At 36.5% G+C, this 18,020-nt stretch overlaps 1 protein-coding gene across 2 annotated transcripts in view; it reads left to right on the plus strand.

The window, feature by feature from the left end:
* The window catches only part of ADAM9 (ADAM metallopeptidase domain 9), a 142,641-nt gene that overhangs the window by 38,741 nt on the left and 85,880 nt on the right, over nucleotides 1-18,020 (plus strand). For both annotated transcript variants that reach the window (XM_032838045.1, XM_032838044.1), the window contains exons 10-11: nucleotides 3,231-3,312; nucleotides 3,787-3,920. In XM_032838045.1, the coding sequence (XP_032693936.1) occupies nucleotides 3,231-3,312; nucleotides 3,787-3,920 (216 nt within the window). The remainder of the gene's footprint in view (nucleotides 1-3,230; nucleotides 3,313-3,786; nucleotides 3,921-18,020) is intronic.

Consider the following 18,020-nt stretch of genomic DNA (forward strand, 5'->3'; position numbering starts at 1 on the left):
TTTACTGGTAGATGTTTTAAAATTTTTTTCTTTTACGTAGCATTTTCATGGTACCATAATAAAACCTAAACTTAGATAAATCACTTGATACCAATACAGTCCAGAATTTACAGCAAAATCCTCATTTAAAACTATTTAAAATATTTCATGCTTAAAAGTTTTCTGGTTTGAGGGATGAAGTTTTGAAGGCCTTATCCTGCTGCAGCCTCCTTTGCCTGGCAAAGCAGTTAAGTTATTGTTACTCTTTATCCACCCCCCTCCCCCATGTCCTACCCCCTGAAAAAGTCTTCCGACTTGATAGGCAAGCTTTTTGCAGAAAAGTGTTCTAATTTATGTATTTTTGCCTCCCTCAGTGTTGATGGTACCTAAAACTCATAATTTTTTTCTGAGGAAAAATTTCCCTTGTGTTTGAGTTATTAATGTAGAGCATGAAATCATCCACATTACCTGGTTTGATAAAATGTAACACGGAGACCGCTTGGGGGCAGGGAAGATTTCGGAGGAGGGCCCAGGCCTTTGGGATGCTGAGGCATGCATGACCAGGAGGCCTGCATGACCACTCTGCCGTAGGAATGCCATGTGGGGAGTTCCCCCAAGCTTTCTTAGCCCAAACAGCCGCCCTGTGATCGGAGAGATGTATGCATTGTCCCCTAGGCTATGTTTAGCAGAACTCTTAGAACACGCAGATTAGCATATCGAATCTTTCCCATAAACAGATCCTCCTAGTTCCAGCAAGACCCCTTGTCATGCATCACGCATCACGTGCTTGAGAAAGTGTGATAAAGATCTGTGATTCTTCTGCAGGACCAATAAAGGCAAGAGCAAAGAAGAGCAAAGGGTCTAGCACATTTCTCATGCCTTGCCCAACCAAACCTACCAAGCTGTCTTCTCTTTTCTGTCTGGTATCCATCTGTCATGTGGAGGCATTTCCCAAATGTCTGTCTAATGATCCCTGGCTGTGTTTTTGGTTAAGAATGGGGTGCTAAAGAGCCTTTTGGAAGCATTGAGTCCATGTGTAGGGCCTGGAGACTCTGGTATTAAGTAGAGGGTGATCTGGCGTAGGTGGTTCCTTAGCAGTCCCCTTATGGCAGTATCTCTGGTCCTCTTCTCTTTGTTGGTCAGATACCTCAGAGAAAGATTTACTCATTCATTTAAAAAATACTTATTAGGTGTATACCCTAGGTACTGGCGATAGCAAGGAATAAAGAAGACAAAAATTCTGTATTTTTAAAATGTTTTAAACTTTTAAGCAGGTTTATTGAGATTTAACAGATGAAGATTAAGCTGCACATATTTAAAGTGTACATTGAGGTGTGTTTTGACATATAGCCATGAAATTATCACTATGATCAAGATAACAAACATGTCCATTCCCTCCAGGCCCCATTGTAATCCAATCTCCTCTCCCCTCCAAAAAAAAAACCAAAAAAATTCCTTCCCCAAGCAACCATTAATCTTTTTTCTGTTAATGTGGGCTAATTTCCATTTTTTAGAATTTTCTGTAAGGGAACTCATACAGTTGAACTGTGTTTGTCCAGATGAAAATTCTTGCCATTACAGAGTCCATATTGTGGTAGAGGAGATTAGCCATAAATGAGATAAATAAATGTGTATAATATATTAATACTAATAAGTGATAAGGAGGAAAAATAGAGCAGGGAGGGTAGAAGTAAAAGTATAGGAAGAGTGTAACTATATTATGGTGGTGAGCATTTCATAATGTATATAATTTTCCAATTACTGTATTATACACATGAAATTAATATATCAATGATTTCAATTAAAAAAATGGGAAAATGAGGACGTATTGGTCTGTAATGAATTGGAAATTAAAGAAAAAATTACTGGCTCTTCCCTCTAGATAGTTTGAAAAGCACTGCCTGAGATGATGCTTAAGGCTGAATTCTCCCATCTCCTTGCCTTTGGTTTAGCCAGTGAAGGCCAAGGGTGGGCATCTGCCTTTCTCATCTGAAGGAGCTGCCTGCCTTGGCATGATAGTGGAGACTGGTACAGAATGAAACATCTTGAATTTGGGCATGTCGTGTGGCCTCTGTCATCTATGTTTGTGATAATGGAACTAGATACACAACACAGTGTCTTGGGTTCTAATTTTCTATCATCATGTGAAGGAATAAGTACCTCATTTTCCTGTAGCTGCATGTCTCCCAGGGAGGTTAAGGTTACAACCAGTGAAGCTCATATTCTGACTCAGGAAATGTCTGAAGAATCATAGTAGCCACAGTTTTTTGTACTGTAGGCTCAGCTCCTCATGACATGAAGACAGATTTCTTTACTTGAATTTCTCCCTAATTAGAATGTGCTTACCTGGCTACAGGGGAGAAAGGGCCAGGATGGTATAGTTATTGAGGATAGTAAATGTGGAATCAGATAGCATTATGTCAGACCACAGCTTGGTGACCTAACAGCTGAAGATACAACTTCCCAGAGTCTCAGTTTCTTAATCTGTTCAGTGGGCCCAGTAATTTTTATCTAGTAGGATTTCAGGATGAAATGAGATTATTTTTGTAAAGTGCTTGTGAAGGCTTATAGAACATTTTAAATACATTGTGTTGTTATTATTATGCTTTTCTATTCAATAAATAGTGGAGCACTTGCGAAGAAAAAAAGTATTGGAGGAGTCAGGTTGGTGTGTTGAGGGAAGGCTAAAAGAGAAGACTTGTGAGTAAAGACTTGAAGGAGCTGAGGGAATGAGCTAGGAGAATTTACTGGGCAAAGGAGTTCCAGGTGGAGAAATAGGTCTTGAAATACAAATGTGTAGGTGATGATTGCCTGGGACCCATATGGAGGCCATTGTGGTTCTTAAGTTCCCTGTGCTCCCTGCTCTGCAGCCTCCTGGGTGTGTTGTGTTCATTGAGTGATAACTGTCTCTCCTCATTAGAATTTTTGAATAAAGAAATATAATGCATTTTAGGATGATTTTTCATCTAGAGGGTAGGAAAAAAGCTTGGCATCTAAAACATATCTTCATTTGAGAAATCAATTAATATTAATATTAATTAATGATATTAATTAATGGCTGATATTAATCTCATTCTCTGAGAACAAACAAGAAGTAAGACTTAATTGTGTTCTGATTTAAAATGTCAATTATCTTTGCCATTCTTCTCCCAGTTTTTGTAGGTTCTACCAGCCCAGTGAAGTAAGATCAGTGTGTTCCTTTCACCCCTCCCAAGTACATTTTCTAACTTTGACCTTTTATTTTCATTTAGGAAGAAAGGTTTTGGTGGGACTGCAGGAATGGCATTTGTGGGAACCGTGTGTTCAAGGAGCCATGCAGGCGGGATTAATGTGGTACGTTTTTGTTCTTGAAATTTAACTTTGGATGTTTGCGTTAGGACAGTGTCAAGCATTTGACCGCCTATTTCCTCCTCTAGTCCTTAAAACAATATTTTGGATAGAAGTGATAGATGTGTTTTTTCTTGAGAGATTGGATTAGTTTTCTAATATGTGTTCATTAACTCCTCACCTTTTATGGACAAGGAAGTTGAAACCCCCTTTAAGAAAATTAAATTAGAACCATGAATCTGTTTTCCCATGAATCATTGCAAATAACTTATTAGCGCTAACGTAATTGGTCTTTTGCTTCAAGGCTCTATGTCCATGTCGTATCAGTTTCTTAGTGAAATGTGTGAAGACTGATGTTGGATGCTTGATTTATCGTAAAGACGGTCACCATTGTAGTGATTAATTTCCTTTTGTGGAAAAAATAATAAGCATATCCTTTTTGTTCAGAAACCTAATTAATACTTTCCTGTGTTTGGGCAGTTTGGGCAAATCACAGTGGAGACGTTTGCATCCATTGTTGCTCATGAGTTGGGTCATAACCTTGGAATGAATCATGATGATGGCAGAGATTGTTTTTGTGGTGCAAAGAGCTGCATCATGAATTCAGGAGCATCGTGAGTAACTGAATTATTTCTTCTTCTTCTTAACATGATATAGATTGGTGTTTCTTAAACTCTGTGATGTTCTCATGTCTATGTTGAAAAATTATTCCTGGCTCTTCTGAAATTAATCACATGATACACCAATGAGAAGTCTGTTTTTTAATTAAGTATATGATTCCAGAGACCTTTAAGACAGAAACATTTGTGTAGGCACAGGTATGTAGCTATACTCTTGTGTAAATTGACACACCAGAACTATAAGAACATGGAAAAATTTACATCTGAATTAGGAATTAGGAAAGAGTTTTATTAGATGTAGTGTAGGTTAGATTAGATTGAAAGACTATAGGAGGTGTTTATTCATAAATCACTTCTTGAGAAAAGTGCTTCATTGTAATTGTAAATGGAAGAAATCTTGACATAGTCCTACTAACATCTCTTCTTTTATAAATAAAGGTGAGAGGCAAGACAAAGGGGAGGAGAAAGAAAAGTTAACATTTAGTGAATGTTATTTTGTAATAGGCACTGTTCTAAGCACTTGCATTAATCTTTAGTGCTCAGCAACCTAATGAGATGTGGGTATCTCCAGTTAAGGATAAAGAAAGTGAGGTTACACATCAAAGTAAATGGTGAGGCTGGGATTTGAAGTCAAGAAGTCTGGGTCCAGAGCCTGTGATCTTAGAACCCCTTCCTTTGCCAGGGTTCAAAAGGAATTACAAGGAGGGTCTACAGGTGAACACCACCCTTGAGTTGTTGGGCTTCTTTTTGGTGCAGATTTATCGTAAGGGAACACGGTTCCTTCCTAATTTAGTAGGTGGTAGTGTTAAGTAGAGAGCTAGACATACACAATGCATATGTGAGTAGAAGCTGAGCTAGAGAAAAAAATTAGATGTGGAAGATGTTCATCTTTTCCAAGCACAGATGAAGATTTCATGTGGGGAATATCTGCAGCCCCAAGTATTCATTTCCTTTCCTACCTCCCTCAAGTTTCTGGGGCACGGAAAGAATAATAAAAACTGCTGTTAGCCAGCTTTTTATCTTCAGATCTGAAAGTACAGGTCTAATTAAATCGTGGTGTAAAGTCAAGCAGAATTTGCTGGAGGATTTACCTGTTTTTGAGCAAATAGTAGGCTGAAAAATTGCTGTGGAAGAATTAGAACAGTGTTCTTGAAAGTAACTATACTTAATGAAAAAAGTAATTATATTCACAAGAAAAGTCATATGTTTGTAAAAGATTTCCTGCAGGGGAGGGAAGTACATTTAGTATTTGCTTTGGCTGGGAGTGTAGTTGAAAGAGACATGAATTCAAGGAACAAGAAATGAATAATGAACCGTGATAAGACAGGAGACTAAGATGAAAGCGGTGGCATGCAGAGTTAGGAAAGGAGTGTCCTGAAATAGTGCTACAGTGGAATCTGAAGTGGTGTAAGAAGCAATGAAGAATGGACCCGTACTTTATTCATTCACTTATCAAGTATTTGTTTATTTATTAATTTTTTAAATCTTACTTAAAAAAATTTTTTTTATGTATTAGAGAGAGCGAGCGCATATGTGTGAGCAATTTGGGGGCAGGGGCAGAGGGAGATGGTGAGAGAAACTTAAGCAGACTCTGGGCGGAGCACAGAACCTGGCTCAGGGCTCTGATCTCAAGACTCAGATCGTGACCTAAGCTGAAACCAAGAGTCAGATACTTAACCAACTGCGCCACCTAGGAGCCCCTTATTGAGTATTTATTGAATGCTGACTCGGTGCTAAACTTTGTTTTAGGCACTTGCAGTATTTCAGTGAATTAGATAAAGATGTGTCCTTAATGGAGTTTACGTTTTAAAGTATTGGAAGATCGGGAGGGCCAGAAGTGGTGGTAGTGATGGTAGAGGTCAGGTTGCGGTTTTAAAATTAGTACTGTCAAGGTAAGCTCCTTTGAGGTGATGATAGACGAAATATTTGAAGGAGATGAGTAGGAAGCTGTGTGGCTCTCTGCAGAAAGAGCCAGGTATGAAGGAAGATGTATGGTTAGGGTAGACTTTTTTTCAAGATGGAAGAAATTACAGCAGGTATGCTAAGAGGAATAATTTAGTAGGTGGTAAAATTGGTGATCTAGAACAAAGAGGGGAACATTGTTGTAGGTGACCTTGAGTGGGTGAGAGGACATGAGATCTGGGGCACAAGTGGAGGGGTTTGTTCAAATGGAGCTCAGGGTATCTGTAGTAATAAGAATAAATGGAGGTAGCTGCTGGTAGATGGATAGATGTAGTGGTGGGGAGTCTGTGGTTCCGTTTTGCCAGTGAAGTAGGAAGTGTGTTCATCAGCTGAAAGGTTGGTGGGGGGGGAGCTGTTGGGGATTTTAGGAGATAAGAGAGGGTATGAAATAGTTGGGTGGTAGAATAGGAGGGTAAATGGAGTAGAGTGTGTTTCCTGGGCCATTCTAAAGGGCCACTTGAGATTCACAGTCATGAATTTTAAGTGAGATTAGTTTGTGGTTGTGTGTTTTTGTGCAGCCGCATTCAATGGCATAGGTAGCATACGAGAGCTGATGTTAACGGGTTTTATTTAGGCCAAATACAATGAAGTAAGAAGGGTGCAAAGAAGTCAGATATGTTTGCAAAGGAGTAATTATCATGATGGACCATGACATTGAAGCTGGATAAGGCCTAGGAAAGGGAGGATATCAAGGGGATAAAGGAAGTGAAAAGGGAAAACACTGAATGTCCCAGTGGGATTAAAGTTATATTGGAGTATAAAGATGCACCTGGGGAGTAAGATGGGTAAAGTTGAGATTATAAACTATAGTAATGTTAAAATGTCCATTAAAAGCATGGCAATGAGTGGTTGAATGGCAGAGGATTAGATCATTGGAGGAGAGGAGTTCAGGCTATGGAGAGAGCAAGGGATTAGTAGGGTTATTTACCTATATATTGAAATCAGCAAAAATTAAGACAAGAATAGTGTTAGAGTGACAGTGTTGGTGAGAAGGACATGAGAAGGAGCATCTCAGGTTGTTATGTGAGTAATTAAATAGTGGGTAGTTTAATTTTATGAGATTCAGAGCTGGAAGGTTTTAGGAAGGATTGAGAAAGAATGGCCTAGAAGCAGCAATCTGGTGGAAGAACACTGACTCTATCTCTAGTTGTATGAGGGTTATATCATTACTATTGATATATATATTGTATGAGGGAAAAAGCTGCTGCTCCTTGAGAAGGTTCTAGTGGAAGTTGTGAAATCCAGGAGTAACAGAATTTCAAGTAGAGCTTGACAGTGAAAGTTACTTTCAGAGAAGAGGTTGAGGATATCAAGAGTTTTTGCGGATGCTGGACTGTGAATTCTAGGTGCCTAGTAAGGGAACAGGAGGGAGATAAGGGCCTACATGGAGAGCTACAGCTTCTTACGGTGATAAATGTAAACAGGGTTATAGGACAGAAGGAGATTTGTCCCGGGAGACTCAAGGCAGGGAGGGAGTCTTGCTGTAGCTGTGTGTGTTAGGAAATGTAATGGGAGGGGTGTGTGTGTGAAGTGTTTGGGATTCCCTCTTGAACAGTGGGGCCAGGAGGTCTAAGTTTATCTCAGTCCTAGCATGGGAACTCATTTTGGCCCTGGTTGGATAACTCTTTTTAATGCCTGTTCAAAAAAGATCTGTAAGTCAGTTTGGATAAACTTTCCCAGATTACAGGGGGAAAGGACAGAGATTAGAAGTTAGAAAGATGGAATAGATGTTGAGAACACAGTGGAAAGTATGGTTTTTGGACCATTGGATTTAGTGGAGGGGAAATGAGAACAAATGAAACATGAAAGAAAATATATAATATTAAAAAAAATAAAACAACTGAGTGGGGGAGGTATAAAATCATAGAAAACTGGAGAAATAGATGTCTAACTGCATTTTAAATTGTCAAAATAATGACCTCAAGGTAGAATTGAAAACAGGATACCATTTCTAATTCACAAGGGCTTTTTTTTTTTTTTTTTTCTAAAGTAGGCTCCACACCCAACTTGGGGCTTGAACTCATTACCCTTAGATTAAGTGTCACATGCTCTACTGAGTGAGCCAGACAGCCTCCCCAGGACAAAAAATTTTTTAGAGAAATTATGCAACATAGAATTACAAAGCACAAAAGAACATTTGTTAAGGTGTTATAAAATGCAAAGTATAAGATATAATAATTTAAGGCCAAATTAAACAGTTTGACAAATATATATGGAATGCTTCTCAGTCTAGGTCTCACACCACTATAAATAAATGTTTCATCTAGGAAACATACCTGAGACAAAGAGACTCCAAATAAGGCAAAAATGATCACTTTTCCTTCGTAAGATGTATGATCATTAATGAACATTTATCATTATTATTGATATTATGTTATTAAAATATGTAATGTAAAAAGCATGTCAAGGGAAGATGAGCACATATCTAAGAGGAAATTTTAAAACATCTTGATCATTACCAGATTATATAAACAAAGCACATAAGATTATAGAGATTTAAATAAATATCAGTGTGGTTCATTTATTTATTTATTTATTTATTTTTAAGATTTTATTTATTTATTTGACTGAGAGAGAGAGAGATCACAAGTAGGCAGAGCAGCAGGCAGAGAGAGAGAGAGGAAAGCAGGCTCCTTGCTGAGCAGAGAGCCTGATGTGGGGCTCGATCCCATGACCCTGAGATCATGACCTGAGCCGAAGGCAGACGCCTAACTAACTGAGCCACCCAGGTGCCCCTAGTATGGTTGATTTAATAGATAATAATGTAACTCTGTGTACAAACAGAAGATATATCTTCATTTCAGGTATTCCGGAATCTCCATAAAAATTGACCCTATATTTTGCCAAAAGACTTAAATAATTTAGAAAAGAAGCAGAAACAGAACAGGTCTCATTCTTTGGCCACAATGTGGTAAAACTAGATACTAATAACAAAAACCCTAAATGAGTTGGTAGTTTAAAAACATTCTCCTAAGTAAATCTTTTATCAGAGACCTAAAGGCCAAAGTAATTATGAAATATTTTGAATAAAATGGTATCATGACTATTACATTTAAAACTTAACTGCGTATTAAAACTTCAACATGAATACAAGATGATCTTGAATATAAGGTGATCTACCATTTTCCCCATGAGAATAGGCAAGAAGTTTTGGGGACTGGCTTAAGTATTAACCCAGTGAGGATGTAGAAGATGTAATGAAGACTGTTACGGGATTGTGGAGAGAAATAGCTATGGCTGTGAGAGAGACTGACCATTTAAAAGTTTAAGTAGAGGGAAACTGCCATCATCAGGTGACCTGTTACAGTGGGACCCAGAGGAATAATCAGTTATTCTCCTACCAACTTCTTATCTTTGCCAGTGTCTCTTATTGGCCATGTTTCTTGCACGTCTGCATGAAAGGTGCGGTCTGTATAGGTCAGCCTTCTATGCAAAGAACACGGTGGAGAATGATGGGTATAAGATTGGAGCGGAAACCATAAAATATTGGGCATACACGATACTATCAGTACAATTAGTTTATTTTGGCTTGGATTTTCTAGCTAGTGCAATGAAATAAAAAGATTTAGGAGTAAATATTTGAAAAGAGGGGGAAATGATGTTACTATGATTGTCTACTTTTGAAAAGCAAGGGAATCAACTAGTGTTAGAAATACAGTTATAAAATAAGTAATAAAATAAGTAGATTTTCAATAGACCAGTTTTAACTATTTTGAAAAAATGTGAGAAAAAAACTATATTTGCCAAAAATTCTGAGTACCTTGGGATCAACTTAATAGGAAATATGCAGCACTTGTTTAAAGAACACAGAGAAGTTTATTGAAAGTCAGAATATGTAATTTGAATAAAGGCAGTGTTCTTTATGGAGAGACTAAATATTGGAAATATATCTGTCTTTACCAAATTAACTCATAAATTTTATAAGTCTAATCAAGTTCCAGATATGTATATATTTTATTCATTGTAGAACTTGACAAAAATAAGTTTAAAGTCAATTTGGAAGAGTAATTTTGCAATAGTAGTGAAGAAAATACTGAAAGAGAAGACCCTTAAAGAAGGCTCTCGGTATTAACTATTATGTTTGGGAACTGTATAATATTAACTTAAATGCATAAGAAACATATTAACAGTCTTATGGTAGAAACCTCAGAAATAATAAAAGTGACCTTTTTTTTAAGGTAGGGTTTTTCAGTAAATGAGGCTGAGATAATTTGTTAAGAATTTGAAAAGAAATTACCGTATATCATACTTTAAAATAAATTCCAAATATATGATGAAATAGAAGAAAATATGACTTAATAGATATAATCTTGGATGGAGAAAGGTTTTTTGAAACATGAGTCTTTCCACTGCCACCACAACCCCAAAACTGTAAAGTGCAAAGCAATCTATAGATTTGAAGAGTTGTGTATATAAAAAACAGTTCAAACAGTGAAAAGACAAATAGCAAAGAATACTATTTGAAACATTTGAGACAAAGTTTTTTGTTTTTGCCTTTTTTTTTTGAATAATAATATCATAAATTTATAGATGAGCAAAGAATATGTTCAGGTAGCTCAAAATATAAGAAATAAATATAAAAGATTAGTAAATTTGTAAAACTTCTCTTCATATCACTAAACGAAGAAATGTAAATCAAAACAATAAAACAGCATGTTTTTAACCTATGAAACCAGGGTATGTAAGTCACCAGGCCACTCTCATATACTTCTGGTATTAGTACAGGTTTTCTGTGGAACAGATTGGTTGTTTGTGTTTAAAACCTTACAGGATACATTTTTAAGCCAGCAATTTAATTTTAGAAATTTGTTCTAGGGGAATAATCAGAGAGTGAGCAAACAATATGTATATGCATTGTTCAATAATAAAAATGGGCACAACGTACACATGTCCAAAAAAGTAGATTGTTTATACTGACCACAAAATACCTATTTAGCGTAACAGTATAATACTAGAAGTCATGTTTTTAAGCCCCTTCTTCCATTTAAAATACGAAAAATTATATTTTATGACCATATTGGTATAAAGGCAGATATAACCCAGGCTGGATTCATTATTAAATATTCATTATTGTGATTTCCCTTTTTTTCTTCTGATTTTAAAGTAAATTTGTGGGCCATTGAAATTATCATGGGTCTTCAGCTTTGTGCCATACTGTGTCTAATGTATTAGTTGGCCCTGGCCCCTGAGAGCATCTTCTTGGAAACTCTGGTGTGAATTACTCCTTTTTAAAACTATGAACATCTGGGGCACCTGGGTGCCTCAGTTGTTGAGTGTCTGCCTTCAGCTCAGGTCATAATCCCAGGGTCCTGGGATGAGCCCTGCCATTAGGCTCCCAGCTTGGCAGGAAGCCTGTTCTCCCTCTCCCACTCCCCCTGCTGTGACCCTCTCTGTCAAATAGATAAGTAAAATATTTTTTAAAAATAAATAAAAAATAAAAATATGAACATGTGAAGAAAGATTAGAAGGGTGTATGCCAAAATGTTTAGCTGGTTCTCATTTTTGGTGGTAGTTTTTTGGGCCACTTTTGTATTTTATTTTTCTTCTGGCTTTATCTTTTTAATCATTTTGCTCTGAGCAGATATTTATTTTTAGTTAGGAAATAAGGCAATATTATTTTAATAGAATTAATTTCAAATAAATGTAGATACCTGTCTGTTACAGATATTAATAGCATTGAACACTTAGGAGATTGCTATTCATCAGTGTTCCCCTGGACTTTACTGTTGAGAACTGATAATATATGCTCGCAATATTTTACATTGTTAATTTTATTGTGGAATTATTTATTGTTAAAAACTTTACACTGGATGATCATATTTCAGATAGATCTGAGTGGATTGTATTGACTTTATTTTCCCATTATTTCTGGTGCCATATTAGTTCACGCTTTTGTTTAGCATTCTAAGAGATTTTTTTAAAGATTTTATTTATTTGAGAGAGAGAGAGAGAGAACATGAGCTGAAGGAGGGGCAGTGGGAGAGAGAGGGAGAAGCAGACTCCCCGCTGAGCAGGGACCCCCCCCCCCCAACATGGGGCTTGATCCCAGCACCCTGAGATCAGGACCTGAGCCAAAGGCAGATGCTCAGCTGACTGAGCCATCCCGGCGCCCCTCTAATAGAGATATATAGAATATTTGTCTGTTGTTGCCCTTGTCTTTTGGGGAGGTTGTGTGATGGTGTAGTGAGTCATTACGTGAGTTTATGCACATTTTATTGAGCTTGTAATAGTAATTTTCTTACTGTAGTAAGTTAAAATTAGCCAGGGCAAAAAGAAAAAATAGTCCCATCTGTACTTTACTTATCATCTATGACAGAGATGTAGCTGGTAGGTAAGTGTTGGATAAATATAAATATTCCACTGCTTACAGATGTTCACCTCGAGCTGTTCACTGTTGACCTTTTGTATATGAAGCAGAAATGTATTATGCTCACAGGGTTGAAATGGGGCTTGGTTTAGCATGGTCTTACGGCAAAACGAAACATTAGAGAGATAGATTGAGACTGGGAGAGATGGCGCAAGGCATGAAATTTTGGGAAGTCATTGCTTACAGGGGTCAGTGTAGAAGCACTTTAGGAGTATTAGGATGAGGTGCCTGGGTGACTCAGTTGTTTAAGCATCTGACTCTTTATCTCAGGGTCGTGAGTTCAATACGTGTGGTGGGTTCCAGTGAGGAACTCCCAGTGAGGGAGTGGAGCCTACTTAAAAAAAAGTTGATATTAGGATAAAATTGAGTCTGTAGCAAACAGAGATATCTTGAGGCAACATTTGTAATGGCAAAGGACTTCTAATGAACGAACATTGCTTTCTAGATCTCGGGATACAAGATTTTAGAGAATGGAAGGTTTTCTACTTCCCCCAAAAGACTATAAGTGAGACCTTCGCTACTGAATGAAGGGCATCGTGCTTCTTCTGAGAACAAGTAAACTATCTCAGACAACATTGCATTCACTTCCACTTTGAGCAGAGGGGCAGAGGGCAGAATGGACATAATGGAGACAGTGTTGGATTAACTATTTAAGATCTGGTGGACATTACCTCATTAGACAGATGGCTGCTCAAGTCTATTCCTAGTTGAAATGAACTTACTTCCTCCAACAGCTGGTGATAAATCTACATTTATTAATGGTGGTATTTTTTGTTCCACCTTCTTGTGTATTTTTTATTTTATTTTATTTATTTTGTTTTTTAGAGAAAGATTGCCCTGCATTCCAAGTTTACCTCTTATTCTGGTCTTTATCTTGGATTCTGGGTTTTTTTTTTTTTTTTTTTAATGATTGCTTCCTATAAAAGGTATAACCCCCTGTCTGCTTTCTGATCTGGAGCAACCCCTATCAGGCTGAGCAAATTCATCTTTTTTTCCTAAAAGATTTCTCAGTCCTGATTGAGTACCCTTCTGGTTTACTAGACTCTACTGAGCCTGACTGTAGGAAGAGAAGGGCCAAGGATAAGTCTTGCAGGGCCCTCTTACTCTGGGAGAACTTGTGATGTATTTTTTTAAAAAACACTTTTATTATGAAAGATGAAGCACATACAGAAAATCTAGCTAAACAAATGTATAGCTGAACACATTTTTAAAAATTTATTTCTTTGAGAGAGAGAGAGCATGAGCCAGAGGGACAGAGAGAAAGAGAGAGAATCTGAAGCAGACTCTCCACTGAGCATGGAGCCTGACACAGGGCTTCATCTCACAACCCTGAAATCATGACCTGAGGTGAAACCAAATTGGCCACTTTACTGACTGTGCCGCCCAGGCACCCACAAATGAACACATTTTTATAAAGTGAACATTTGTGTAGCCACTCATGTCAGGTCACTACCAAGATCCTCTGAAGTCTCTTTTGTAGTTTCCCTGAAGTTAACCCTTATCCTGATTTTTATGGTACTTTCCTTGCTTTTCTCGACAGTTTTGTCACAAAAAGTATGTATTCCTAAACACTTTAATTTTTGCCTGTTTTGAGCTCCATTCATAGAAAAGATTAAATAGAGCAATAAATAGAATTATACGAGTATGTTTCATATCAGCGTAGCTTTTTTTAGTTGATGTTGTGTTTGTGCTGTTTGTCCATCCTGATACAGGTAGCTGTGTTACATTTTCATTTTTGTTGCTTCCATCTTCGTTTGGTTTGAAGGTTGCCCCCTGGGATTTTAACTGCCCCCGTGCTTTTAAGTTACAACTCAAAAAAAAGCTTAGAGGCAGGAGTTGCGGGGAGTTGTCCACCATAACTGCTGGAATCAGAGGTGGCTGGAGGAGATGTGTTGTGGGATACAGTGAGTGCTAAGTGGATACCTCACCAACAACTGATATTATCCACTTTAAACTGTAGCTAATGAGTTGGACACATCGTGATATATTATCGTGCTTTTTCTTTGCATTTCCTTGATTACTAATGAGATTAAATCACCTGTTTATGGGCCATTTGGATTTTGTTTTTTGTGAAGATACTGTTCCATCCCACCCTCCCCAGTTTTGCTATTGGGTTGACTATTTTTATTGATTAATAGAAGTCTTTATAAATTTTTTGGTGACTTTTAGTGAAAAATTTTAATTTCAATGTAGTCATGTATATCAATCTATTCCTTTATGACTATTGCGTTTTGTATCTTATTTATGTTCCATAACTTTAATGTCACAGAGATACTCTTCTGTATTGTCTTCCAGACTCTTGATCCGTTTTAGCCTTTCTTCATATCTAGGTCCAAACTCCACCTAGAATTACTATTTGTGTATTGTGTCAGGTAGAGGTCAGGTTTTTTGTTTTTTTTTTTTCCCCCCAATATGAATTCTTTGTTGAATTGGGGCCATGTGTTAAATAGATATCCTTTTCATTGCTACTTTGGAGTGTCACCTTTGTCATAAATCAAGTGTCCTCACATATATGTGTCTGTTTCTGGGCTCTTCTATTTCATTTGTTTATTATTCTATATTTGTATCACTACTGTAGTTTCCTAATTTTTACAGCTTTATAATTGGTTGAATAAAGCAAGTTGTCCTACTTTGACCTAGTTGTTTGAGTGTCTTGGCTATTTGTGGCTTTCTCATATAAATTAGAGAATTGTCCAGTTCCACAAAAAAGTCTTAATTGGGGTTTTGATTGTTATTGTATTAAATCTCTAGATTAGTTTGGTGAAGAATTAACAATATTTTCATTAAGGAATCTTCAAGTCTATGATCTTTAATTCCTCTTATATTTCTCTATAGAGATTTAAACTTCTTTTGTTAGTGTTATTCCTATGCTTTATATTTTTGGATGCTATTATAAATGATTTATCTTTTAAAAATTAATTTTCTAATTTTTTGTATAAAAATAAAATTTTTTTCTTGTATTTGTTTTATATCTAGCAGCCTGTTACACTTTTATATTAGTGCTACACACCTGTGAATTCTTTTGGATTTTTACTTATGTAATCACATCATCTGGCAGTAATGATAGTTTTGTTTCTATTTTATCAATCCTTATAACTTAATTTATTTATTTATATTACTTGACTGTCCTGGCTAGGACCTCCTGTACAATATTCAAGTAGAAGTGGTGGTAATGTGCATCCTTGTCTTCTTTTTTTTTTTTTTTAATAAAGAATAATTAACATGCAATGTTATATTAGTTTCAGGTGTACAACATAGTGGTTTAACAATTCTGTACATTATTCTGTGCTCGGCACAAGTATAGTTACCATCTGTCATCATACAGTGATATTTGAAAGCTTTTGGCACTTTAACATTTAATATAAAGTTTGCCAAAGATTTTGCAGATACTCTTCTTTCTATTTTCTTTCAAGTTTTTATTTAAATTCAAGTTAGTTAACATACTAAGTAATATTATTTCCAAGTGTAGAATTTAGTGATTCATCACTTACATACAACACCCAGTGCTCATTACAAGTGCCCTCCTTAATACTCATCACCCATTTAACCCATCCCCTGCCGACCTCTCCTCCAGTGACCCTCAGTTTGTTCTCTATAGTTGAGAGTCCGTTTTTTGTTTTGACTCTCTCTTTTTCCCTCTCCATGTTCATCTGTTCTGTTTCTTAAATTCCACATCTGAGTGAAATCATACAGCATTTGTCTTTCTCTGGCTGGCTGACTTTGCTTAGTATAATACCCTCTAGTTTCATCCACATCATTGCAAATGGCAAGATTTCTTTTTTTTTTTTTCTTTTTTTTAAGATTTTATGTATTTATTTGACGGAGAGAGAGACAGTGAGAGAGGGAACACAGGCAGGGGAGTGGGGGAAGGAGAAGCAGGCTTCCTGCTAAGCAGGGAACCCAATGTAGGGCTTGATCTCAGGACCCTGGCATCATGACCTGAGCTGAAGGCAGATGCTTAATGACTGAGCCCCTAAGGCACCACGATTTCATTCCTTTTTATGGCTCAGTAATATTCCATTGTATATATGCCACATCTTCTGTATCCATTCACCAGTTGATGGACATTAGGGATTTTTCCAGAGTTTGGTTATTGTTGTATGCTGCTACAAACATTGGGGGTGCATGTATCCCTTCAAATCAGTATTTTTTGGATAAATACCCAAGTAGTGCAGTTGCTGGATCTTAGGATAGTTCTGTTTTTAACTTTTTGAGGAACCTCCGTACTGTTTTCCAGAGTGGCTGCCGCAGTTTGCATTTCCACCAAAAGTGTAAGAGAGTTCCCTTTTCTCTGCAGTGGATACTCTTTTTCGGGTTAAAGACGATCCTTTCTCCATCAAATTGTCTTTTGTCAAAGATAAGTTGGCTGTATTTGTTTGGGTTTACGTCTGGGCTTGATTCTCTTCCATTGATCCATTTGTCTGTTCTTTTGCCAATACCGTGCTATCTTGGTTTACCGTAGCTTTAAGGTAAATCTTAAAGTCAGATTCTGTCACTTTTAAAATTTTGTTCTCTTTCAATATTGTATTGGTTATTATGGGTCCTTTTTCTTTCCCTATAAATGTTAGATCGCTTTGTCGATACCCAAAAAATAACCAACTGGGATCTTAATTGGGGTTGCATTGAATTTATAGATCAAGTTGGGAAGAATGGGCATCCTTATAGTATTAAGTTTTTCTGTCCTTGAACATGGACTATCTCTCCATTTATTTAGGTCGTTTTTGATTTTTTTTAATCAGAGTTTTATTGTTTTCCTCTATAGATCTTGTACATATTTTGTTACATTTATACCTAAGTGTTTTTGTTTGGTTTTGGTTTTGCTAATATAAATGGTATTGCGTTTTTAATTTCAAATTTTGTTAGTTTGTTGCTGATATATAAGAAAGCAGCTGACTTGTATATTAATCTTTTGTACTACAACCTTTCATTGCTTTAATAAGTTTGCTTTAATTGCTTACTAGTTTCAGAAAATTTTTTTTGTTGGTTCTTTTGGATTTTATACATAGATGACTATCATTTGCAAAGTTTTATTTCTTCTCAATCTATGTGTCTTCATTTCCTTTTTTATTGATTACACTGTCAGTTTTTTCTGTTACTAATTTAGCTTCCCCAGATTTTTTCATGTTGAAAGTATATTTTTTCCCATCCTTTCACTTTGAACTTTTCTTTATCCTTATGTTTTAGATGTATGCTTTGAAACAACATGTTTAGGTTTTATTTTTTAATCCAGCTTGACAGTATTTGTCTCTTAATTCTTAATATAATTAGTATTATACTATATTTATTTAACTGTAGATGCAATTGATTGTAAGATACATTATTATTTATATACCACTAAGGAAAATGGTGCCTATTGGGTGGCTCAGTTGTTAACCACCTACCTTTGGCTCGGGTCATGATTCCAGGTCCTGGGATCGAGCCCCACATGGAGCTCCCTGCTTGGTGGGAAGACTGCTTCTCCCTCTCCTGCTTCCCCTGCTTGTGTTCCTCTCTCGCTGTGTCTCTCTCTGTCAAATAAATAAATAAAATCTAAAAAAAAAAAAAAAAGAAAAAAAAAAGAAAAATGGTGCCTATTAAGTAAGTACTTTGTCAGATGAATTTCAGTTTCAGAGTATTTTAAATATGTGAAGAATGTGTTTTAGAATAAATGAGATGCAGTATTTGGGTTTAAATCTACCATCTTATGTGTTTTTCATTTGTCTCACTTTAATGTTCTCTTAAAAAATCTTTTATTTTCTTTATTTTGGATTTATTTTATTTTGGAT

This window comes from Lontra canadensis, unplaced genomic scaffold, assembly GCF_010015895.1.
Source record: "Lontra canadensis isolate GAN:19392208 unplaced genomic scaffold, GSC_riverotter_1.0 scaffold101, whole genome shotgun sequence".
NCBI lineage: Eukaryota > Metazoa > Chordata > Mammalia > Carnivora > Mustelidae > Lontra > Lontra canadensis.